At 44.0% G+C, this 25,473-nt stretch overlaps 1 protein-coding gene across 3 annotated transcripts in view; it reads left to right on the top strand.

Annotated features, from left to right (window-relative positions):
• The first annotated feature begins 13,577 nt into the window (after nucleotides 1-13,577).
• The window catches only part of VCPKMT (valosin containing protein lysine methyltransferase), a 75,289-nt gene continuing 63,393 nt past the window's right edge, over nucleotides 13,578-25,473 (top strand). Inside the window, exons 1-3 of one of the 3 annotated variants that reach the window (XM_086936600.1) lie at nucleotides 13,578-13,893; nucleotides 15,172-15,282; nucleotides 23,421-23,493. In XM_086936600.1, coding sequence (XP_086792726.1) covers nucleotides 13,643-13,893; nucleotides 15,172-15,282; nucleotides 23,421-23,493 — 435 coding nt within the window. In that variant the 5' untranslated portion in view covers nucleotides 13,578-13,642. The remainder of the gene's footprint in view (nucleotides 13,894-15,171; nucleotides 15,283-23,420; nucleotides 23,494-25,473) is intronic. The other 2 variants (XM_086936599.1, XM_086936601.1) reach the window with 2 other exon arrangements.

Genomic DNA, 25,473 nt, shown 5'->3' with positions numbered 1-25,473 from the left:
GGATTACTATTCAGGATATGCCAATTTGCGTTTATGATTTGTTTTACTTTTGAGTCCACAGTGGAATGCCGTGTGACACAGACCAGTTGCTTATCACTCATTTCAGACTCCTTTTGTGTATTTGTACGCAAAAGGTGATCTCGATCAAAAAAACGCACACGTTTGTAGGAGTCCCGCACCAGCCGGTGTGAGTATCCTCTTTCCAGAAGCTTTTTTCTCACAATTGCTGCTTGTCTATCGAAATCTTTGATACTTGAGCAGTTTCTTCGTACCCTCAAAAATTGCCAAATGGGATACTTTGTCTCTGGTTCCGAGGATGAAAACTACTGAAGTGCAAACATTTATTTCTGGCTGTGGGTTTCACAACAAGATCGACTTTCAATACATTTTCCTGATTTTTTATGATAATATCCAAGAATTCAACACTGTCCGTATTTCTATGGGCTGTAAATCTTAGGTTCTCATCTATGAAATTAAGCCATTCAAGGAATTCAGACAGAGTTTCGTCCCCATTGGTCCAGATAAAGAAAATATCACCTATATATCTGGACCAATGGGAAACAGACTCGAAAAAAGGTGCGATTTAATTATATATGAACTTTTTTTCAAAAGCTCCCATATATATATTTGCTAAAGATGGTGCCACTGAGGCACCCATGCATACGCCCTTGATCTGACAGTATAAAACCTCACTGAATTCAAAAATATTCTCAGATAAAACTATCTTTAGGCATGCCAAAATAAAGCTTTTTGGACATGGAATCTGAAACTCATCGATGAACCAGTCCATGGCTTCCATTGCCTCATTCTGAGGGATATTACTATAAAGAGACTCAATGTCTAGAGTCACCATGATATCTTTTTGTAGATTAAATGCTAAATCTTCAATCTTATTAATCATGTCTCTCGTATCTTTTACGTAAGAAGTAATCCTAGGAATATGTGGACATAAGTAATGGGCAATACATTTTGACAGAGGTTCAGTCACAGTACCTATAATAGATACTATTGGTCTATATGGAGGATCGTTAACATTTTTATGTACTTTAGGCAGACCATAAATACAAGCCGTTTTACCTTTATTAATATTTAGAAAGTCATATTCTTTCGATGTAATGTCTCCTTCTAGAAATGCTTTATGGGATAGTATTTGAATCGTTTTCGAAATTCTAGCCAAAGGAGTTTGTTTAATCTTTAGATAGAAATCTCTATTATTCAACATGATGGTTGCGATCTTTTTGTGGAAGAAGTCGGCGAGGTTGTCACAGTTCCTGTGAGGGTGGTTTTGCTGGCAGGCAGGTTGGAGAATTCCTTAACGATGTTGAAAAGTTTCTTGGTGGTGTTGGTGCTGGTATCCATGTGTGCGGCTAGGGTTGTCTTCTTTGTTGCCCTCAGGAGGTGGTGATGGAGGTTGAGGGAGGTCTTCACGTATTCCCTGTTGGATGTGTCTTTTTGGAGCGCCATCTCCTCTCCAGCTGTTTGCTGTCTCGTTTAGCTGTTTTGAGTACTTTGACGTACCAGCTGGCCTATTTGGAGGATTTTCTCTGGATGTTGCTCTTGGTGGGAATGATGCTTTCATCGCAATTGGAGATCCATGCTTTGAAGTTCTTCACTCGCTGTTCCATCTGGTCTGTAAGATCTTGTTCCTCATACGGTGGGAAGGACGCTGCTTGTCTTGTGCGTGGCAGTCATGGTATGGAGATGCTGAAGCGGACGATGGAGTGATCAGTCCATGTGAGTTCTGTGTTGTGGCTGTATTTGACAATGTTTCTGGAGGTGAAAATGAGGTCCAGCGTGTTATGTTAGTGAGAGTTATATAGCACGCAACTCCTCAAGAGTGTCCCAGTGCTAAATCAGGCAGCCTACAACAGTGAATGTCCTATTATGCCTGCTGGAAGGGCCATGTTATTAGTTTGTTCATGAAAGAATAGAGTTCCATTGTCGTTTGTAGCTCCAGAGGGAGTTTATTTCATGTGACTGGCCCAAGATAGGAAAAAGACATGCCATCGGATCTGGCCGGACAAATTTTGGGAACACTAGCCAGTCGCTCGGAGGAGGAGGGTAAGTTTCTAGAAGGGACATAGTCATGAATCCTCTCTTTCAAATACCTGGCTCCTAAAGTGATCAGAGCTTTGTGGACTTAGACCAGGGATTTAAACTTTTTAACTGGAAGCCATGCAGAGATTTCAAATGCGAGGACGTTTGTGTTCTCGTGGCAAGATTGAGGAGGATACGGGCTGCCGTATTCTGCACTACCTGAAGTCGGCCTAGAAGGTACTCTGGGAGACTCAGAAATAATGCATTCTCGTAGTCCAGTATGGCGGATATTAAAGCTTGGATCCCAGTTCTCTTGGTGTCGTCTGACAGAAGAGTTTTCAGGGACCATAGCATCAACAAAACAGGAGCCAGTCACTGCTTGTATCTGTAGTTGAAAAGAGAGGGCACTATCAAACTTAATTCCTAAGTTCTTCACAGTGGCATACATGGGGTCAGGGAGGAAAGCTTCCTTTGGCCAAAAGGTCCTTCATAAATCTGGCAATGTTGGGCCAAGCAACACAATCTCGGTTTAATCCGAGTTACATTTTAATTGGTTGATAAAAAAATCAATGGAACACATAAGATAGGCAATTTTTAATGACTTCTCCATGTTGTCGAACTTAAATTAGTCTGTTTCTAATCATTTTATATAAATATGAATGCTTTCATAACAATGTAACAGAGTCAAATAGTTTTTAAGTGTGTTGAAGCTACTCACTGTATATCAACTTTTAGTGCATTTCCGTTTTGACCAGGGAAGCATATTTGAGGTGATATGTTATACGTTTGCACAAAAAGGAATCTCTGTTTGTCCCTAACACAAACCGCCCTGACCCTTTTGGCATTGAAGAGTGACTCTCCATGTATTTGGAGTATTTTAAAAGGTATCATTGGATTGGTGGTTGGTTGACAAAGTTGGGATTATAGATTTCTTAGCCTCTTGGATGCTCATGACGAGCTGAGCTCGTCATGAGCCACGTCGCTCCGGTGCTCATGATGAGCTCAGCTTGTCATGGCCCATGGAACGCTCAGGTGCGGGGAGAATTCCCCCGCTGTGCTGAGCGTTCCACGGGAGGCAATACACCTGTGACGAGCTGAGCTCGTCATGAGCACAGGAGCGCCGTAGCTCATGACGAGCTCAGCTTGTCATGAGCATGCGGGTGCTGTGCGCGCCACCCCATCCCCCCCAGCACAGCGGGGGATTAACCCCCGCAGCGAAGGGGTTAAAGGTTCATCTTGGGCCTAGTTATTTTCACCTTGCAAGCCTAAAGGGCTGCCATTAGAGCATTCAGGAATCCGGATTGTGAGTCTCTGATACCTTTGGCTGCTAGACTTTAAGAGTTTTTCCTTAAAGGTCCATTGTATAGCTCTCCTGTTCCACCTTGTGTTTTGCTGTTGGAAGCTTAACAGTTCCCCACATTTGAGTCCTTGGATCAGGTTCCATTGAAGTTCCTGACTCAGAAGGTGTTCTATCTGGTGGCTGTGACATCGGCAAGATCGATAGGGGAATTGGGGACTGTTATGCTCGGAGCCTTTTTTGAGAATTTTACCAGATAGCGTGGTTCAAAGTCGGGGGCAACAGTTTGTGCCTAAAGTCTAGTCAGTATTTCATTGTTCAAAAGATTTGGTCCTTTCAGTTTTTGATTTCTTTCCAGACTTTTTGGAAGGGCCAGTTGCTTTAGACGTTGGATTTGAGAAGATATCTTTCAGTCTATATGTAGAAAACAGCTGGATTAAGGAAAGTGGATGCATTGTTGGTTACATTTCGCATTGCCTGTCCGGGATTAAAATTGTCCAATGCTACCTTGAGTAGTGGTTAAAATTGGCTTATATTTTGGCTACTAGCTGAAAGGTAAGACTCTTTCTAATGTTATTCAGGGACGGTCATTCAGAAGGATTGCAGTTTCTTGAGCAGCATTCAAATCAATCAATCATATCATTTGTAAAGCGCACTACTCACCCGTGAGGGTCTCAAGGCGCTGGGGTGGGGAATGCTCCTACTGCTCGAAAGGCCAAGTCTTGAGAAGTTTTCTGAAGGTCAGCAGGTCTTGGGTCTGCCGTAGGTGGATGGGGAGGGTGTTCCAGGTCTTGGCGGCGAGGTGGGAGAAAGATCTGCCGCCGGAGGTCGCTCTTCAGAAGCGGGGGACTGTGGCGAGGTCGGCGCAGCTGAGCTGGCGGGTGGGGGTGTAGAAGCTGAGTCATCTGTTGAGGTGCGTTGATCCTGGGTTGTGGAGTGCCATGTGTGCGTGGGTGAAGCGCTTGAAGGTTACCCTCTTGTTGACCAGGAGCCAGTGCAGGTCTCTCAGGTGGGGTGGAATAGGGCTGCGGCAAAGGATGTCGAGGATCAGGCGTGTAGAGGCGTTCTGGATGCGTTGGCGCCGTTGCCATCTCAGGAGTTTGGCCGAGGCTCCTGCGTAGAGGGCGTTTCCGTAGTCCAATCTGCTGCTGACGAGAGCCTGGGTGACCGTTCTTCTCGTTTCAGTGGGGATCCACTTGTAGATCCTGCGGAGCATGCAGAGGGTGTTTAAGCAGGAGGAGACGGCGTTGACCTGTTTAGTCATGGAGAGGGTGGAGTCGATGATGAACCCTAGGTTACGTGCATGGTCGGTGGGTTTTGGAGCGGTTCCTAGTGTGGTCGGCCACCTAGAGTCGTCCCAGGCAGAAGGGGTGGATCCGAGGATGAGGACCTCCGTCTTGTCTAAGTTCAGCTTCAGTCGGCTGTTCATCATCCATTCAGTGACAGCCTTCATTCCTTTGTGAAGGTTCGTTTTGGCGGTGTGAGGATCCTTGGTGAGGGAGAGGATCAGCTTTGGTGTCATTGGAGTAGGAGACATGGGCGAGCGGTGCCATGTAGATGTTAAACAGAGTTGGCCTGAGGGATGAGCCCTGGGGTACGCCGCAGATGATCTCGGTGGCTTCGGAGCGGAAGGGGGGAAGGCGGACACTCTGTGTTCTGCCGGAGAAGAAGGAGGTGGCCCAGTCCAGGGCCTTCTCTTGGGTCCCGGCGTTGTGGAGGCATGTTTGGTGGCAGACCGTGTCAAAAGGTGGCTGACAGGTCCAGGAGGATGAGGGCCGCCATTTCTCCATTGTCCAGCAGGGACTTGATGTCATCGGTGGCGGCGATGAGGGCAGTCTTGGTGCTATGGTTGCTGCGGAACGCGGACTGGGAAGGGTCAAGGATGTTGTTCTCCTCGAGGTAGCGGGTCAGTTGCTCGTTGACTGTCTTCTCGATGACCTTTGCCAGAAACAGGAGCAGGGAGATGGGCCGGAAGTTCTTGAGGTCCGCCTTGGGTTTCTTGAGTAAGGCGTTGATCTCGGCATGCTTTCAGCTCTCTGGGAAGGTTGCTGTCTCGAAGGAGGTGTTGATGACTTTCCGGAGATGGGGTGCCATGGCTGTGCCGGCTTTGTTAAAGATGTGGTGTGGGAATGGGTCTCACAGAGATCCGGAGTGGATGGTGTTCATGGTCTTGATGGTGTCGTCGTCGTCAATGTTAGTCCAGGAGAGCAGGCGGTTGGTGCGGATGGTGGTCGTGGGGGCGGAGGTCTCGGTGGTTGTCGGGCGGTCGTGGAGTTGAAGCTGTTGTGGATGTCTGCGATCTTGCGGTGGAAGAAGGTGGCCAGCGATTCGCACAGGTCTTGCGAGGGTAGGACGTCATTGGTGTTGGAGCTGGGGTTGGAGAGTTCCTTCAAAGGGACCTCCAGGGGGATCTATATAAAGCAGCTACATGGTCTTTTCCCAAAACCTTTATGAAACATTACAGGTTATATATGGGAAAGAATGTTGCTATAACTTTTGAAGCCTCTGTTCTCGGAGCCCTGAAGTATTGTTGAGATGTGAATCAGCTTTCTTGTCACAGCCATTAATTAATTTTGTAGCATAATTTTGACTGAAATATTTCCTTTAAGCCGTTCAAATGTTTGGGTATTGGTGTATATGTAAACTGTGACAGAGAAGTTGGACGAGGAGGTAATAGGCAGTTACTTAGCTGTAAACTTCACTACTCCCGAGTCAACGGTCTCCCTGTCACAATCCAGTTTCCCATCACTCCCTCACTGACTGTTGGCTTCACCGTCAGTCAGACTTGGAGAATACAGGAAGTGAGGATAATAATTACAATATTTATAGACGGTGTATTAAGCTGTGATTGTCAGCAAGCGGTATGTGAAACAGGTATTTCAGATCTACTTCATGATTCTTCTGGTGGGAAGAGCTTACTTTCATATGTTAATGACTATGAAAGGGAGGTCGTTGAGTCGGAGTAATGAAGATTAACGGTAAATAATTGACCATTATTTGAATAGTGAGTTGATGTTTTATGAATAGTAAGTTTATGTTTTGGGGTGACTTTAATTTTCTCTGTTGAACTAGGGGCGAGTTGTACCTGGGGTGGCCATTTGCTTGAATGATCTATTAGAGGGCTGTACCTAGTGTGGTAAGCCGCTAGAGCTACGAAGGTTGGCGAGCCAAGACTGATAGTCAATTCAATTCAAAACAACTTTATTCGGTTTTCATTATGAAAGCCACAAAAGTACAAATATACACAGTAAAAAAACATTAAAAACGTTAAAAATTCATGATGTGTTAAAATTAGTCTCTTATAAAGGACAGAGCATTTACTAAGGTCCATATTAAGGCAGCTCTATAATTCTCATAAGTTCGTACGATGTATGAGGCACATTCTAAGGTAATGTGCCACGGATTTTGACACTAAGCTGTTTTCCAAAAACTGCAACGCCAGGTATGCTGGGCGGCATCTTCTGACATTCATTACTTTTAAGATTGGTAGGATCCACCTCTTACGGAATGGCGTATAAAATGTACAGAAGAAAAGAACATGAATTGTGGACTGAGGGGAAATAAAGTCACAAGGGCACGCTGTTGTATTGTGTGTCCAGATATTCTGAGAAGGGAATGAAACCATAATATGAAAAAGATTGAACCTGAAACGGGTGAGAAGTAGTTTTTCAAATTGCGTCAGGTCGTGCTGCAGATACGGTTGTATAGATGGAGCCGTTTGTATCATTAGGCAGTGTTGTACTGATGGCTTAGCTATTTCTGTCATCATCCGTAATTGGGTTAAGTGGGACAGGCATAGCTTTTTTAGTTCTTTTTTCGCTATGTCTGTTACTGACTGCGGATCATCAAAGAACCTCGAAAAAACAATATCTGCAAGGAAAGATTTTACGTAGCATAACCATTTTATCTTTTTCATATACTCTAGTTTCATACAGTCCTCAATGATTGCTCTTGTGAGGTGGCATTTGTCCGTGGCCCATATTCTGCGCCATAACATTATGGGCTGGATCTTAATGAGATCTGAGATATGTTCCACTCCAAGTTCTAAATGGCAGCCAAAGGTAGTCGTGCTCTTTGGGACAGCTAGTAAGAATTTCAGGAAAGAATTTTCAATTTTCTGAATTTGTACTACGTTTGTTGTTCCCCAAACTCCTGCTCCGAAGATAGCCGTGCTGACGCATTTTGCATTGTAGATCTTTATCATCTCTGCCAGAGGTCTTTTTCCTAGACGAAGAGAAAAAGCTTTTAGAGCGCCCACTGGTCTTATGAGTGATAACTTACGAGAGGTGATTGCTTCTTTCCATTTGAACTCTTCGTCAATAGTGATGCCGAGATATGGGTAAGTTTTAGTTCTTTCAAGGGGCAGATTGTCCACAAAAATTGTCTTCACCTTTTTCCCTTTTTCACATAGGTTTTTTTTTATATTGACTTTTAAGTTAAGATTAGTCATAAAAGTGCAGTAGTTGTTTAGGGCTTGCTGTAGCTGGATCGGGGTTCGGGCGAGGATCACCGCATCATCGGCGTATAGCAATGCTGGGATCGGTCGCCGGCCCGCTGCTGGAAAATCTTTTGCTCCCTGTAGCATTGCAGCTTCGAGTCCATTAGTGTAAAGCGTGAATAAGAAGGGGGCCAGCACACACCCCTGCCTGACCCCCTTCTGTATTGGGAAGCTATCTGTAAGTTGACCTTCCCGCCCATGTCGTACCTTTCCCGTAGCGCCAGAGTATAACTTGCGTAAGAAGTCTACAATTGCAGGCTCAATCCCCATTTCCAGCATTATTAACCAGAGTTTGGAATGTTCTACACAGTCGAACGCTGCCGTAAGGTCAACGTAGACCATGTGTAGACTAGCTTTTTTCACTGTTGTGTATTTTGCGGCCAGTAAGGTTAGATTCAGAACTTGGTCCACGGTACTCAGGCCAGCCCTGAACCCGTATTGAAGATCTGAAAGTACCCTGTGTTCTTTAGACCACTCCTGGAGACGATCAAGAAGTATCCTCCCTGCCATCTTTCCAACCGAGTCCAGAAGCGAGATGGGTCGATAACAGGAAGGACTGTCTCTGTTGCCTTTCTTGAAAATAGGGACCAAGATTGATGTTGACCAGGAGTTAGGGAGGTTAATTTCCTTGGCTGCGTTCAGAACCTTGGTTAAAAGAGGGGACCAGAGATCAGGAAGGAGGTTGTAAGGGTCCATGGGAACGGAGTCTGGTCCTGGCGCTTTGCCGTTTTTTGCTGTCTTAATGGCTTTCTTTGTTTCGTTGAGGGTGAAGTGTATTTCTATCGGGTATTTCACCAATGGGAGGAGAGGTGGAGGGGCTGAGTCTCCGGATTTAACTTCTCCAAAAACCCCTGAAAAATGCTGCACCCAGTCTTCCGCATTTATTGCAACATCTAAGGAGGGACCCTCGTTGTTTCCGGCTAAAAATGGGGTCTTGACTATTCTCCAAAAGGCTAGACTGTCTTTTTGAGTACTGCTATTTAGAAGTTGAGTCCAAAGGTTGCATTGTATCTCTTTTTTCCTTTGTTTGAGTGCATACGCATATGATTTCCTTAGTTGCACTATCTCTTCTCTATTTCGATCTTTCTTTGCTAGGGCTTTCTTTAGGTTCGAATAGGCTTTTGTGCACTGGGTGTTAAACCAACCTTTTCTTAGTGTGTTGTTTTGTTTTCTGGGTTTGGTTAATTCGTTTCCTATAGTTTTCACTATTGCATTGTATCCGATCAGAATTTCAGCTGCAGTTGCAGTAGGGTTTAGGCAATTATCGATGTGAGTCCTGCATTTTTTAATTATTCTTGTGTTGGTTATTTCTTGGTCTAGGTTACCCCACTTTAGGGTGAAGCCGTTCAATCTGTTTGATGTGAGAGTTTCTTGGTGCAATAAAGCCAAATGGTCCTTAGCTTGGTTCTTGTGGTGATCAGGCTCTAGATAGGTTAGTTTGAGTGGATAGTGGTCACTGAGTGCGTTGTTATTCACTTCAAAGTGCTTTATGCGTGTGGCGTTATTAGTGGAAACTAGAATGTAGTCGATTAATGTTTGAGCGCCTCTTCCGTGAAAGGTTGATGTAAATTGGGTTATCGGCGTCATTATCGTATTCGCGAACCCTATATCTAGCTCGAACATGATGGCCTGCATATTATTTCCTTCCTCCGTGTGAGAAAAGTGAGTTAGAAGATTATCCTGATCGTCTGTGATCCCGCATGTGGGGGCGTTGCTTTTGCTGCATATATGTAGGTTGAAGTCTCCGCCCCAGATTATTGAGTGTGTGACTTTGGCATATTTGGTTTTTTGCTCATTTGTTACATCGCTGATTTCGCTTAAAGCTTTGGTTAGTTCCGTCGGGCTCATATTGTTATAAAAGTTTATTACTGTGTAGATAACTTGGTTAGTTACTTTGATGTTAATCACTTGATAATTCTGATGGAGTACTATGGGCGTTGTTTCCTGACAGGGCCAAAGGTTGGAAATGTATGTAATTAGGCCCCCTTTGCTTCTCCCTGAATGTGATTTTGTTGCATGGGAGAAGTATGTTCTATAACCCACGAGGTGGACTGGATCGTTCAACCATGTCTCCTGAAGACGGATTAGGTCATTTGTGTGGACCAGGTCCAGGAAAGTTTTCTCCAGATGCTTAGTTGCTAGACCCGCCACATTCCAGAATAACATGTTCCTCTCGGCGTCAGTTGTGATGTTAACAGGTTGGATCAGCAGGGCGAGAGGTACTTCTTCTGCCGTTGAGTTTGGAGGATCTATGTTCAAAGCTGCCTCGGACAGTCGGTTATTTGAGGCAGGTAGTGGCATTGTCTGTAGACCAGAGACGGGTTTGGAATGATGAGAACCAACTTTAATCTGACTGTCTGCGTTTTGAGTTGCGGGTTTTGAGGTGCGGTCGTGTATTCTAAGTTTTGATGAGCTTTGAACCTTTTCAAACGTCTTAAACTTAGGGGTACTAGCTGGGGAGAGTAAAGGTACTCTAGTTTTAAGCAGATGACTTGAAGTGTGAAGCTGTGATGATGGTCAGTCGACCATGTCTAGGCAGCTGTAATGATTGAAAGTTGGAATTCCAGTCCAGGGTTCTCTGTTCAGATGTTGATATGGTCTCCTGCCAAAATTATTCCAGTCGCCACGTTCTCTGTGTTCGTATCCCCAATCCCCCTGGGGGTGGTACCTTTGGTTGATTCCCTGACCCGTGTCACCCTGGTTCCAGTTTCTTGGTCCTTGGTCGGGTTGACTCCAGGACCAATTTGATGGCCAGTTAGGGTCCTCGAAACGATGATTTTGTCGAGGGTAAAAAAAGGATAAACGTTTAACATTTATTCCTTCATTATTTTCTGGAGTATCCCAGGAACAGATGTAGTCCACTGCTCGTGGGTTTTCGAAGTTTACTATTATACAATCACCAAGGATTGTTTTTGGCTGGTGGCCTATCCAAGAAACCCTTCTTACCGTGGTGATTCTGGTGATGTTATTAGGGTGGTTGGGCCTGTTGATATTTAGCCAATATCGCGCTTTATTTAGTAGGGACCAGGTAGGTTCATCTGTGTCTCTACTTAGTTCTGGGACACCCGTTAATATAGCTACAAAAGGAGCTGCTTCCGGTGGAAGATTTACTACTTTTGGCCATCTTTTGTTAGGTCGTTCTGGTTTACTGGTTTGTCTCTGTGTTTGTTCGTGACGGGGAGTATTTGATGCGGGTGGAATGGAAGGAGTTGTTACCGGAATGGCTTTTGTAGGAATAGGGTTTGCAGCTGGTTGGTTTTGGAGACCAGAAGTGATTTTAACATTGTCTTGGTTAGGCTTCGTTTTCGAGGGAATAGTTTGTTTAGTTGATTTATTTTCCGGTTCTCTTGTGTTTTTGGTTATGGTGTTTGTGGTATTTGTGGTAGTCGGTGTGTTCACTGATTGTTTCGATGTATTGGTAGCATTAGTTTTTCCGAAGTTGGTGGTAGTGCCTTGAGAGGCAGAGAGGTCATTTTTCCTTGGGTTGGTGGTTGTTTTGGCAGTGGCAATTAATATAGCCATTTGTTTTTGTATTATTTCGAGACTTTTTTGTATGGGTTGTAGTTGATGTTTTACTATTTCCAAGATTTCTTTTAACAGAGATGTTTCTACCTTGGAGTGAATTGTGCTTTTTATCGGGTGAGGAACCAACATTTCTTGTCGATTCTGTTTAGTATTAGGTCTGTTCACATGGTCTTCGACTATGAGCACGTCAGAAGTAATGTTCTTGGTAGATTCTGTGATAACAATATTCTGTTGGTTTTGGTGACTAGGGAGTAATTCAGAATCAGAGTTTGTGACAATTATATGTGTTGGACTCTTAGGACGTGATTCTGTATGAATCTGTTTTTTAGAGATTGCTCCTTCCCTTATACCTCTGGATTCTGACTGTGTTAAGTCATTATTTGTTGGTTGTAGACTTGCAAAAATGTCGGGAGTCTGTTCGAGATCCTGAGAGGATTGTGAATTAGACAGTTGCGAGGTTACTGATAGGTCGACTGTGTTTGGTAGTGCGTGTATTTCAACATTTGTTTCCGAAGTCGACTTGTTTTGAAGTACAGCGTTTGGGGTTTGGGCCTGTGCCAGCATACCCATAGATGAACGTCGTGCTTGGTCTAGCTCGTATGAGACACGACGATCGATCATCAATACTGTTTGATCTATAGTTTCATTCACTTTCTGGAGAAATTGTTCAATGGGGCCGACAGTGGTCGTCATGTTTTTTTTTAATGGTTTTACTTCTGGAGCCTCTTGTTGTCATTGTATATTATTTGACCGTGTAGAGTAAGGTGTATAAATCTTGGATTGATAATATATCATAAATGGAGGTTGAACACTCTATAACTTCGTAGCAGACTTTTACACGGAATTTTACCTTGGCTTGGATGTTGGGGGGTGCGCCCGGCCCGGTCTCCTCCGGTCTGTGACGGGCCTACCCTTGGCCCAGGCTTCGTCCAGCGTCCCGCGAGAGGGAACGATGATGCCCTTTATGCGCCTCCTGGCGCGGCGTGGAGGGGGTGTGGCTGGAGACCTCGAGGGCTGCCGGGAGTTGTAGGCAGCCCCTCGCCTCGCTCCACTCGGCGGTCCCGCTGGCAGATTGTAAAACACAGCAGGACGGCGGGAGGTAGGCGGTGGGGGGTCTCTACAGCCGGTGGATCTGATGTAAAGATTAAGCCTTCTCCTTTGGCGGTCAGCAGCGGTGAACTGGTCTCACAGAGTAGCGTTTCGGTGCTCCCTGCAGCGATGACGCCCTTTATGCGCCTCCTGGCGCGGCGTGGATAGGCATTTAGAGCCCATAGGTGGGCTGGAGCCACGAGTAAATGATCACTTATACCCTAGAAGGTGGGTTGTGTCCAGGGGTGATAGCCCTCTACCGCCCAGTAGTAGCAACCCTCCCCCTGAGGTTATATATGAGCTTTGCGAATCCCCTAGAGCCGAATAGCAGTTACTGGTATTAGTAGTGGTGGTTAGGTATTTACCTGGAGGTCATGAGTTCATAGACCGTAACCAGCCAAACATGCACTATCTTTAATTAGTCATTCTGTGTGGGGACGCTTCCGCTGGATGTCACAAAGGTTCTGTTTACCTAAGAAAGAAAGCCTTAGTTGTCAGTAACCTGTCTCCAACGGAAGCCCTAGCTAGGAGTCACAGAGTGGGCAGATTAAAGCAAGGCCCTATTTTTACCCAAATACGCGTTTACCAAGTGGAGCCCCTTTGTTAGGAAACAGTATTCAGCTTGGGAAAGGCAGAGAGAAAATAGGATGAAATTGATCAAAATATGTACCAACCGCACAGAAACACACTTTAGAAAGAATCACATCAAATATTAACGTTTTTGTTGGAGAAAAAAAAACTCCAGATTGCCTTAACGGCGGAGCAAGGAATATATCCAGTGTACCTGTCTTCTCGGGATCGAGCAGGCAAACGTTATAGATTATTCCTCGGCAGCCTAACATCGCCACACCTGAAAATACAACCTCTTATATTTTTTAAATCACGTTTCAAATATGCTTTAACAAATCACTGTACTTTAAAATAAAGAACCCGTTTCCTATTATTGCTCCATAAGAGATGCTGTGATTGCCTCATTGCCACCGCTTCCATTAAGGTAAATATAGTCTGAAATGACCGGAGCGCTCACTTTTGTTGTCACAGAGTTAGCATTCTAGATTTTTAATACGGTGCCGTGTTTACCCACATCCAACATGGCAGCGGCAAGACCGGCGTCTGTAAGCATGCGCACTCGAGTACAGTCTGACATGGGTAAAGTGATGGGATTACTTTAGACCGAACGCCGTCCGCCTCGTTCCATGGCAGCGAGCGCGCGCCAGGAGGGCTTCTTACGAGAGCTTGAGTTGAAGAACGGCTCGGTGCTGCGCCTGGAGCAGCGCGGCCTGGGCGACGTCGGCTGTGTGGTGTGGGATGCAGCGCTTGTTCTGGCCAAGTTCTTGCAGACTGAGGATTTCTACGACCCATGCTCCCGGCATGTTTTGCAGGGCTGCTCGGTGCTGGAACTGGGCGCAGGCACTGGAGCCGTGGGACTCGTGGCGGCCACACTGGGGTATACACAGAACTGTACTTCCCGTCGCTGAAGTTTTGCTTTATACCGATTTTTGACCGTTTTGGGCAATCCTTGGTGCTTTAAAAGGAAATTTAGAAGTGCAATGCAGTACACACAATTTTATAGAGTACCTGTTCGTTGTAGTATAGTACCGGTACTCTTACGTTAAATGTACTGCAGCAGTGCAGTTATTCTCCCTTTCAAATGTCATTCTTCCTTTCAAATTAAATAAGTTTAGGCACTCAGAACCAAACAGCTCCTTCCAATTTAACGCACTGACCTTTCTTAACACTTAATGTCGACTGCTCCAACATTACGCGTTAGCTGCAGGAGGAGGGGGAGGGGGAGGGGGCTCTTCTGGACACCTGTGAACCCTTACGTAAAACCAAAATATTGGCATTGGGTGTCCGCAATCTGCTTCAAGAGCGGGTTACAGGTACTGATGTCTCCTAAAATGGGAAGTGGTGTCTAACATGGTCCCGCCAGGGGTCCAGACTTAACGTCTGCCCACATGTTTTTAATCGGACTGTGCCAGGTTCTTTCAGCAAGTGACTTACCTTTTAGATTTTTAGATTTCTTTAAAGTTGTGTAAAAAAAAACAACATAAACAATAGGCAGAGAAGCCCAAGTCCAAACAGTGTTTGATGCAAACTAGCAGGCAGCAAAGCAAAATATCAAAGACTATTATTGTCCTTTCAACAAACTAGGGCTCACGCAAAAAAAATGGTCACTTGGAGTAATGCACTAAAACATGCAAATTGTGGTCTGATATATACATTTCGCCTGCTGCAAGTTGTCAAAAAAAGGTGCTGTGATGACAATAAATTAGTTTCACCAGAAACATGCCGGTGTCCTGAACTTTTCTCTGAGGAACCACTTGAACAGCCTTGTAAGGAAGATAGTATTCCTATCCGCAAATACTGGCCTTGCTCTCATAAAACACTGCTTCCCTTGCCAGCTTTGAAAACAAGGTTACACTTGCTAAAGTGTGCAATTTACTTCATCAGACATAATGGCACCTTGGCCTACCATGGCCTAACAAAGCGGTCAGTAAACACAATACAATATAAAGCTTTGAATTAAAACAAGCACATTGATTTCCCGCTGAATGCATGCTATACATGCAAATTAGTGTAATATGTTTTCTCAAGCTTCTTTTTATGAATGACCTACATGTAGTAATTTCTCTTCACACACTTGCGAGGTATATAGCATAATAATAATTATATTTTCACACTTGCATTTATTTGGTGTAATAACATTTTTACTGTATTTCAGGGCATATGTTACTATAACAGATTTAGAAGACTTGCAGGATCTGCTCCATGTTAATATAGAAAATAATAAACACCTTATCTCTGGGTCTATTCAAGCCAAGGTGCTGAAATGGTTGGTATGTCTTTTTAATTTTATTTTAAAGTGTGCTGTGTTGAAAGCATTGTCTTAATTTTTCAGAAATTAGCTTTTTTGAAATTCTACTATTATATGTAACTAAGTCTGTATGTGCCGCATATCCTGCGTAATTGTAAAGTTTTAGCATAATGGTTATATACTAAACCGAAATTGCACTTCACGTTCGTTTCTCGTGACGAAATGTAATGCGTTTTTTACTTCAAAATCTGTCTGCTTTCTATTTATCTTGTGCGTTTGCTTTACTCTCCCCTAATTTTTTTCCGAAGGCATGCGTTGATTTATGTTTCAAGTTAAAACTGTGCAGCACGTGTTTATGATCAGTCTGTAGAATGTTTATTTTACCATGATCTCTTACTCTTTTTCATTGTCAGGTTGTTTAGAGCATTGTTGCCTCATATTGTGCACATGTACGGTTATTGGTTATCTTGTATGTGATGAAATGTTTTTTTTTGTGGGACAAGAAATGATGCCTTAGTAGTTGATAAAGTGGATGACCTAGAGCATGGACCTTGTATTTTCCCTTATCTAATAAGCTGTTCCTCCTATGCCCAGCTCGTCTATCTGGTCTATCTTGGTTTGTGCCCAGTGGGAAGGGCTTTGGCCCAACTCATATCTCAGTCACATTTAAAACAATTTTCACGAGTGTATCCTTTTTGTTGCACAAAAATCTGTCTTAAGACTTCAGCATCTGTGATTCTGCTCTTTTTGACTTACACTCTGTCAATTTGCCTTCTACCGTTGGAATTATCTCTGGCCAAATGAATGGAGTTTTGGGATGCTACCTCAGATATAGACTGAAGCAGGGGATACTTACCAGGAGATCTTCCCCCCGCCCCCCGCCCCAAACCCCTTTTTAGGTCGAGGGACCATAGGGCTTGGCCGTAGGCCAAGACCGGAGGTCCGGAGAATTATTGTTGTTTAGAGTGGCTGCTTTATCCCGCCTCTTCTTTAGTCTCTCCTCCATTGGCTGGCTTCCTAAACGGAGGCCAGCCATTGGAGGAGAGATGCGTCACTCCAATTTAGCCCCGTCTTTTTCGGATTTGGGGGCGTAAATTTTGCTGTTCTTTAGCTCGTGACGTCGTCCGTCACTCTGGACAGCAAAACACGCCCCCAATTCTGAAAAATTCAGACGCTTGCGGCCGCCATTTTTTTTATCGTCTGCAGGTGAGGATCGTCTTGTTTCCTTGTTCTACCCATCCAGCTCGGAAGAGCGTGTCTTAGACCAGTTGTTAATCTAGGATACAGAGCTTGTAACTCTTCCCTTAACTAGCGTTAATGCGGCGAGCGAGCGAGCATGGCTGAAATCCCTTCTAAATGGGGGAACATAGCTTCTGTGAGCTCCTCGCCTGGAACATGTAGAAATATGATATCCTCATCCTTGGAAAGGTTCGGTCCGTCTCTGAGCTCTATCAATGCTGCTCTGTCAGCCGATGCTCGCGGTGGTGAGGGCGGTCAGTGCACCAGAGTGCACTAGTGCAAGGCGGTGCCCTCACGAAAAGAGCTCTTGGTGAAATTAAACACGGGCCGCCCTCCTGATCTCGAGAAAAAATGCTTACTCAGGAGAACCCTAGCAGCCGGGGAAAACCCCTCCGGGTTACGAGGGGGGCTGAAACTAGTTTTCCTTGCGACTAACCCCACTGACGCATATTCAGCGCGAGTTTGCTTTGGTAAGGGAGACGGAGTGTGAGTAGGCTTTACCGTTGCTTGACTCCCAGTGTGGCAGTCTGCTAGCAATATTCATTCCTTTCTCTGTGGTTTCGGTTATTGCAGCTGTTTAGCCTTAGATTATATCAGGCTTTCGCGTGATAATGAGTCTGTGAAGCGGCGCCTTTGCTTGGAGTGCAAGCCCTCGCACCTCTCCAACACACACACGTACACGGACAGGCAAGTATTCTCTTGCATCACCCCTGTGGCAGGAAGCCCACCCGAAGTCTCTTAATAACTAAAATGCAGGCATAAAAGGAATCTTTGAAAGAGGAAACAAAAGGCGTGCTTTTTCTTTACTTTTGTGTCGTAGAGGCGCACGTTTTAAACGTTTTCCTCTCCATACACAAACTAGCAAACAAAGTGGCGTTTTGGTGACACACGTGAATCTCAGCCTTTTCTATCAGTCAGTGTTCTGCTTCTGAACTGTTTGGCAGAAGCTGAGGTCCTCGTCTGTCGTGTTTAATTACGGGTCCTTTGTGGGAACCATCACATGCTCGGAAAGCAGCAGCTCTGAGGGAAGAACACAGCAAGAGAGAATGTCTTTGTTTCTGTATCTACATCTCAATTGCTGTTCATAGCCAGGGCCGCATACTTCGTTACATTTAATGAGGGCTGATGATGTGGTGCTATTTTCAATGTTCGTTGTTTGGCTTGAGACTACCATTACTAGCCGCATGCAGTTTAGGGTAGTTGGCAGCCATTGCAGTGCTCCGTTAGTATAACTGTGGTTGAGGTATTGTTGCCAGGGCCAGTGGCGTACCAAGGATTCCTTAGACCCTAGTGAAGCATGCAAAGTGGACCACTCGATTAAACGTGTTGGCTAGTAAAATCACCAATAATTGTGGTGCAATGGGCCCCATATTATACTGGAACTTGGTGCCACTGCGCTTGCTACACCACAATTTGCCATGCCCCTTGACACAGTTCTGCACTAATGCAGACAATGGTCGGTGCACAGTATTGCGTCCATTACATGTTTTCAGTTTAAGTTCATTTTTTGCTCATGAAAATGTAGGAAAGTACGTCAAAGTGCTAAGTAAATATTTCTGATCTGATTTTTGCACGCTTCATTACTCCTCCTCCTGATATAGATAACCTCATTGGAGGCGGCAAACATAATGCGTCTTTCAAACCTCTGCTAATTTTCTTTAAAACTGTTCCTTTCGTCCTCCACTCAGAACATGCCTATGAGCCCTGGAGCATTTCCAGTGCAATAGGTCTCTCATTTATGAAAGTTTAGGCTTTTGGCATTGTAAATGACAATGCCTTTAATTTATGGTTTAAAAACGAAAACAAAAATAAAAGGCATTGTTAGTTGCAATGTCAATAGCTCAAACTCGCCTAAATGCGAGACCTGTTGCATTGCAAATGCTGCACCGTCCCTTCACTGCTGCACTCGCTCCTCAGCCTCTCACTGCCCCCTCTCCTCAGTCTCTCACTGCACCATCCCTTCACTGTTTCACTCTCTCCTCAGCCTCTCCCTGTCCCGTCCCTTCACTGCTGCACTCACTCCTCAGCCCCACTGGCCCGTCCCTTCACTTCGGCACTCTATCCTCAGCCCCTCCCTGCACAGTCCCTTCACTGTTTCACTCTCTCCTCAGCCTTTCCCTGTCCCGTTCTTTCACTGCTGCACTCCATCCTCAGCCCCACTGGCCCGTCCCTTCACTGCTGCACTCTCTCATCAGCCACACTGCACCATTCCTTCACTGCTGCAGTCTGTGCCTGTGGGGCTCTGTGTCTCTCTCTGTGTGGGGCTCTGTCTGTGTGGGGCTCTGTCTGTGTGTGGCTCTGTCTGTGTGTGGCTCTGTCTGTGTGTGTGGCTCTGTCTGTGTGTGTGGCTCTGTCTGTGTGTGTGGCTCTGTGTGTGTGGCTCTGTCTGTGTGTGTGTGTTGGGCTCTGTGTGTGTTGGGCTTTGTGTGGGTAGATATTTTTGTAGGTGGGTCTGTGTGAGGATGGCTCTGTGTGTGTAGGTGGGTCTGTGTAAGGGTGGCTCTGTGTGTGTGTGTGTTTGTGGGTGGTTCTACGTGAATGACTTTGTGAGGGCGGCTCTGTGTGTGTGGGTGGCTCTGTGTGTGTGTGTGGGTGGCTCTGTGTGTGTGTGTGTGGGTGGCTCTGTGTGTGTGTGTGGGTGGCTCTGTGTGTGTGTGTGGGTGGCTTTGTGTGTGTGGCTCTGTGTGTGGGTGCAAATGCAATAGGTCTCACATTTGTGAGAGATTAAGCTATTGGCATGGTAAATGACAATGCCATTTATTTATGTTTTAAAAACAAAAACATAAATAAAAATAATGTCATGAGCAATGCCAATAGCTCTAACTTTACGAATGCCGTGACCATTGCATTGTAAATGCTTGTTGTAAATGTGGACTCTGATATTGCTAAGCCGTGTAAAGGTAACACTATAGCTTTAATACAGTTATTCCTATTGTTGACAAGCTTAAAGCAGAGATACAAATTCCAGAGATCAAATCTTTCAAATTCCTTTAGTCTTGTAGAGTTATAAGAACACAAACCAAGAAGAAAATTGAAGGGGAACAGTAAGGACGGTAATCTGTTACCAAGCTGACCAAATAACATTAATCCAACATAGTCTCTACCACGCCAGTGCCTCTGGGTAGCTATGCGCTATACAAATGCCTAATTCAATTCAGTGGTTCTTTTGTTCCTTCTGATCCTCCACTGTTCCCAACAATAATTAAATTGTTGGCTTTGTGCCCATAGGCCACAATATAGTCTGATAAGGCAAACAGTTCATATGGCAATTAAACATGCAATGTTCAAATATCTGTTTTCGTTAAAGGTGAAACCTCAGTGCAAGGGTCATAAGAGTTTAAAATGATTTACCCAATTTTTCCTTTGTGCATCTAGGGAAAGTGTCACGTGTCTTTTTAATTCAGTCAAGTGGATATCAATAACCGATTTTTTTCAGTTTGCTTGGGTAGCAAGTGGGTACTCCAAAACCTCTTGACTCTGCTAAAGATGCGCTATTTTTTCAAATGTTGGACTTTAAACTATAGTTCTATCCTTGATCTTTATTCTGCTGCAGCAAGGGGAGTGGCCCTGAGGTGCACTATTTGTCACTCAAATCCTGGCTGCTGCTTATCCTTACAGATGTGCCACTGTGCCTATATCACATTATCTTAATTATTGTCTATACTAGCAGCCCGTCCCGACGTTGTCCCGGGCAGAATGGGCCTGGGGGCAGCACCGCAGCAGGATACGCTCAGCAGAGCGGCCAGCAGCGGGAGCAGCATAGCGTAGTCACAGCAGAGCGTACTCACAGCACAGTGTACTCACCAGCATCACGTGCGCAGGGTGTTTCCTTGCTCCCGTTTTCTTGCTCCTGGCCGCTTCTGCCCACGCTTCTGTCCGCTTTTACTCCGCGCTCCCCTGGTCATGTTGATGTCGACGGTCCTCCTCGCGCTCCTGACCGCTCCTACGCGTTCCGGACCTCACAGGGTGTCGCTTTCTTTCTCCTGGGCGCTCCCCGCAGGGTGTGTCTTCCGCGCTCCGAACCTTGCAGGGTGTTGCTTCGGCGCTCCTGTCCGCTCCTCGCAGGGTGTCACTTCTGTGCTCCGGCCCTCGCAGGGAGTTGCTTCCGGCTTCCGCGCCCCAGGCCACCGACCCGTGATGTCAGCACGCACGTAGTTAGCTGGCGCTACTTCGAAGGGACTACTTTTCCTTAAAAATGACTTTTCCCTTCTAACATATATATTTTTTTCTTATATAGCCTATGTCCAAGTGCTTGCCCTGACGTTTTCAGATGTATTGGGTGTTTGGATTGGTGGTGTACTTTTCGAGTTTACCTGGCTCAAAGGACACAGTTCTCTCTTTATAATAGTAGTATAGATATAGATTGTTGGGTGTGACAAACGTGGATACACGCCTTGCAGGCTGTTTGCTGCTGCACAGAAACAAAAGTTATCACCTTACGGACGTTCATAATGTGAAATCTCCCCATCGTCTAGTTCATTGGCAGTAGTCACAGCTCCAAATGCCAGCTACTTGTGCCCTAGATTGGCATGTGTTGGAGCTCTTAAGAGGGCATTTAATGCAGACACTTTATAAATAAACTCTCTCCTCTAAAAATGATTCCCAAGATCATCCCACAAGTTTTTATCTGCGGTTATTCACTTCCGATTAGACCAATCCAGGCCTGCCAAATCCTCCTCTTTGCTTCGGAGCCTACTCTCCTTTCTGATAAGCAGAACGAGTTTCTTCATTCCTTTCATTTGCATCTTAGCTAGAATGGCTACTTCTTAAACGAACATTCGGAAATGTGAGCGTGTTTTCTTGGAGCTTTTAAAGGCAGCCAAGTAGGTCTTCTACAATATCTTTTTTGTTACAGTGCAGTGTCATCTAAATCTTGCTTGTTGCGGGAGACTTTAAGATTACATTGTTTCTGGATACGGATATACTATAACAATTATTTTAATGCTATCTGTACCTGATGGAGTTTTGTATATACCTCCCAGATATGTGTTATAACAACATTCTTTACAAGATCTGAACATTGTTTTGGGTATTTTGGTGAAGCCTTCTTTTAAATCCATACCTTCCTGTGATGCCTTTACATCAATGTTAACGTTTTGTGCTCATTGTTCCAATTGGTGCTTTAAAGTATACTTTATTGTTGTATTTACTTTATTCGATGGAAAATTCATCATAAAAGTGTACAGTTTATACAATACATTAATAAATAAAGAGTAGGGACACAACACTCGTATTATGCTCTGTTCTTCAGACATTATGGTTATGTCGTACCAGTCCATATTTCATGTTCAAGATAATTTAGGATTTAAATATGTATTAAGAGATCTGTCTTCTTTTTTATGCATGATGTGCCCAATCCCGACAGGGTTGCTCCATCAAAATGTGAGCAAGTCCTCTGATTGTTTTATTACAGCAGTAACATTAACATTGGGTAGTTTTATACCTCTGGTGGAATTGAATCTCTGAGGAAAGTCTCTCAGGCCTTGCCAGGAAGGATGGGTTTTATATCGATATTGTCTATTGCTTTGACATACTATGGGCTCCCATTTTGATGATGCTCATGCTGAGTACCAAATGGGGAAAAGACCATTATATGTGTTTCCAGAACCTATCCGCAAGATTTGTCTGGCGTTTGCATGAGCACCACACATACATTATGTAACTACTCTCCTCAGATTGATAGTGACTCAATTTGGGATGGCCGTGCTGTGGTAGGTGTTTGGTTCCATGCACTCTGTGTGTTGTCTGTATTTTCTGCTTGATAATCTATTGGCAAGAGAATAAAATAGAGGGTTGTCTGACGTAAGAGTAAGGCAAATTGTTTCTATTCGGGAGAACTGAAACTCTTATTTGAAAGTCTCACTGTGTTGCCAACACTCAGTCTCTCTACCTGACCCAGCCCTGGTCCTTGGCAGATTCCCGTGTTTGGAACTGGAGTTTGGCATTAACAGGGTGGTTGGGTGAAGTTTTCATTGGCGGGCGGGGGGAGGTTGGTGCCTCCTTCCACGCATTTTAATCTGTTTCTGGGCTCACATAAATATACAGAAAGTGTCACATGAGTTGTTTGTGGAGCAGGAGCTTTACATTAAGTTTATCAAAGCCACTCTTGGTTAGTAACCTCATCTAAATGATATATAAATAAATATAACATTGCAGAATTAATTTGCTCTTTTTTTAAAAAAGAAAACCATTGTCTTAGCAGCCATGAATTACACTTCAGCAATCCGCTACTAAATTTGTTTTATGTCCCTTAATATTGGACCGCACTAAATGCGGCCTTTAGGTACCTATCAACACTAAAAAGTGGTGGACTGAGTTCTGAAAGTTTTCAAACATTCACCCCTAGTGAGAGATGTGGGTTAAATCCATCGTTCTTTTATTCGCCACCTCAGTTTAGACCCAGCCATATGCAGTCGTGACCCTGGCATTACCATGCCGCAAATTTATCTGGCATATTATTTCTCTCCATGCAAAAAAATACTTTCAGCAAACATCTTAATGCGCTGCCAACTGTCCATTTGCTCCTTACCTTAAACCACATGTAAACTGTTTGGAGCAAACTGCGAACTGGTTTAGCTTGGGATGTGGATGGTTGGGTGTGCCAAACAGCATTGTCACTTTTCTTACAGGTAAGTGATCGTAGTGTGTGCGCTGAATTTTGTTAGCTTGACACCAGGGACATTCATAAGTAGCACCGTTTGTTTTAAAAAACAAACCAGCACTTTATGGTTGGGTACATGTTTGTATTACTCCACTTTAGACACATGCCAGAAAGGCCGTGTTTTTGAGACTGTCATTAAACCAAACCGATATATAGCTTTTATATTATCTTAATCATGTTTAGAATTGCAGTTACGTGAATGTGTGATCTTGTTTTTTTTTTTTTTTTTACATACTCTAACTTTTTTTATTTCTAGGGGTGAGGATGTGTCGGACTCTTGTCCCCCACCTGACTACATACTCATTGCAGACTGCATTTACTATGAAGAGGTGAGTATCAGATTTTCCGAAGATGGACTGCTTTTAGATTCGTTTCATTGAAATTGAAGCAGAGATCATTTTTGCTTGCATACATAAGGTTAAATCTGTTAAATGCATGTATCATAATTTACATACTGGACTACACAAGAAGGAAATTATGAGCCATCGCCACCCTGTTCAGTTGCCATAATTATAATTTTTTGTTGTAAATGTTTGCTGCTTTTTAAAAATGCTGGCCAAGATTTTCAGAAGTAACGTTTTCAGTTTTTTAAAGCTCACCAAGTTCCATTGTCATGCATTCCGTATCTTCAACGATATTTATTTGATAAAGATATAAATGTAATATACATTAGTTTTAGGTAGTCTGTCCAGTTGCTTGTGCAGCCTAATTGTTTTTCTGTCACACCTTTAATTATCCCCATGTTTTAGACATCTTACACCGAAACGCAGGTTTTAAGATTACACGACAGGCAAGTGTATAGTTGTATAGGTCTGTATCACAGTTGCTAAGCCTGTGCATAAAAAGAGCAGACTAAACGCAGGAGTCTCCAACCTTTTCTGTGATGAGAGCTATTTTTGTTCAATGAAAATCATGCCGAGCTACTATTATTAATATTGTAGGAGAGACCACATTAGACGGGTTTACTTTAGTGGCCACCGTACACAAGATTACCAGCAGTGATCAATGTAGTGTACCAGCCAGAGTTGCAAGCAGTAATGTAAAAACGTTTTTTCCAATTTGGAACATGTTTATATGGGTAATGGATAACAACCATTGCTGTAGTGCTTCTATTACTGAGCAAATAATCCCATCCTCTACAACATTATCTATCACTTATATATCAGCTTTAAATACATTTTAGAAATTCAGCCATTTTTCTCCAAACATCAGCTTACAAGTTCTGAAAATACATGCATTGTTCTCGAATACACACACTCAATTGTTGTACAAAAACAGATTTAACAAAGCAAAAGTTTCTATTTTAGCAGGCATAGCTGCACACAGGAGAGCTACTTACAGGTAGCCTGAGAGCTACCAGTAGCTCACAACCTACTTGTTGGAGAAGCCTTCTCCAGAGTGTTCCGGCCCTGTCCAAGTTTGTGCCAGGTAACTGTTTATAAAATTGATATATCAACCTTGCAGCCAGATTGAGAAAGGGGTGGGGGGGGGGGGCGGCGGAGCCTGGCTCACTCCAACTCTTAGCAGCCTATGGTTATGAACCAATTGTTTACCTAGGTGTAGGCTATAAGGCATGCATCTGATTCTTTGAGCTTTTAGACGCTTCAAGCAATCAATGGTAGAGTTTTTAGGCCTGGCTTGAGATGGCCTCTCACTAAGTTAATGCATCCCAATTAACTTAAGAATGATTCTTGTTTCTCACTAGCGCATATCTGGATTTTCATCAGTATATTACATTTCGGGTTTCTGACTGATGGGATGGAGTAAATATGTGAAACCTTAGAATCCTTTTTATCCATCTGAAACTAGTAGGTACATGTCACGAAAACTGAAGAAAGGTTAACCAGCCTTCTGTTTCCAGTTTTTGTTCCCATCACGTGTCAAGCAGCAATACAGAATTCAAATATTTAAAAATAAATTCATTATTTTGGCACTTTCCAGTTAAAAAACGTTAAATAACTGTAACCTCTCAAACCATTTATGTAATGACAATCATCAGTTCTTACTAAAGTCATAAAATAAGAACTATGAGATCGCTTTAGCTATCTTGCCGAGCTAATGCCCTCAAATATAATACACGAGAGAGGCGCCAGCCTTTCCTCGGCCATTGTTTGTGGCACTCATGACACATGGAACATTGATTGTTCACGTGCCTACAGTGGTTCATTAGATATGAATCTGCATAAAGACTTTGCACTTTCTTTTAACATTTTACTCTGCGTTACTTACTACTCTTTAAGATCACTGGTTTTATGCTGTAGACTGGCGTGCAAGTTTATGGCATTGGTGATCAAGCTCCAGGAAAGTGA

This window comes from Lissotriton vulgaris, chromosome 9 (genome assembly GCF_964263255.1).
Source record: "Lissotriton vulgaris chromosome 9, aLisVul1.2, whole genome shotgun sequence".
NCBI classification, from domain to species: Eukaryota; Metazoa; Chordata; class Amphibia; order Caudata; family Salamandridae; genus Lissotriton; species Lissotriton vulgaris.
Note: the sequence above shows the minus strand (reverse complement) of the source record. Positions and strands in the feature narration are given on the sequence as shown.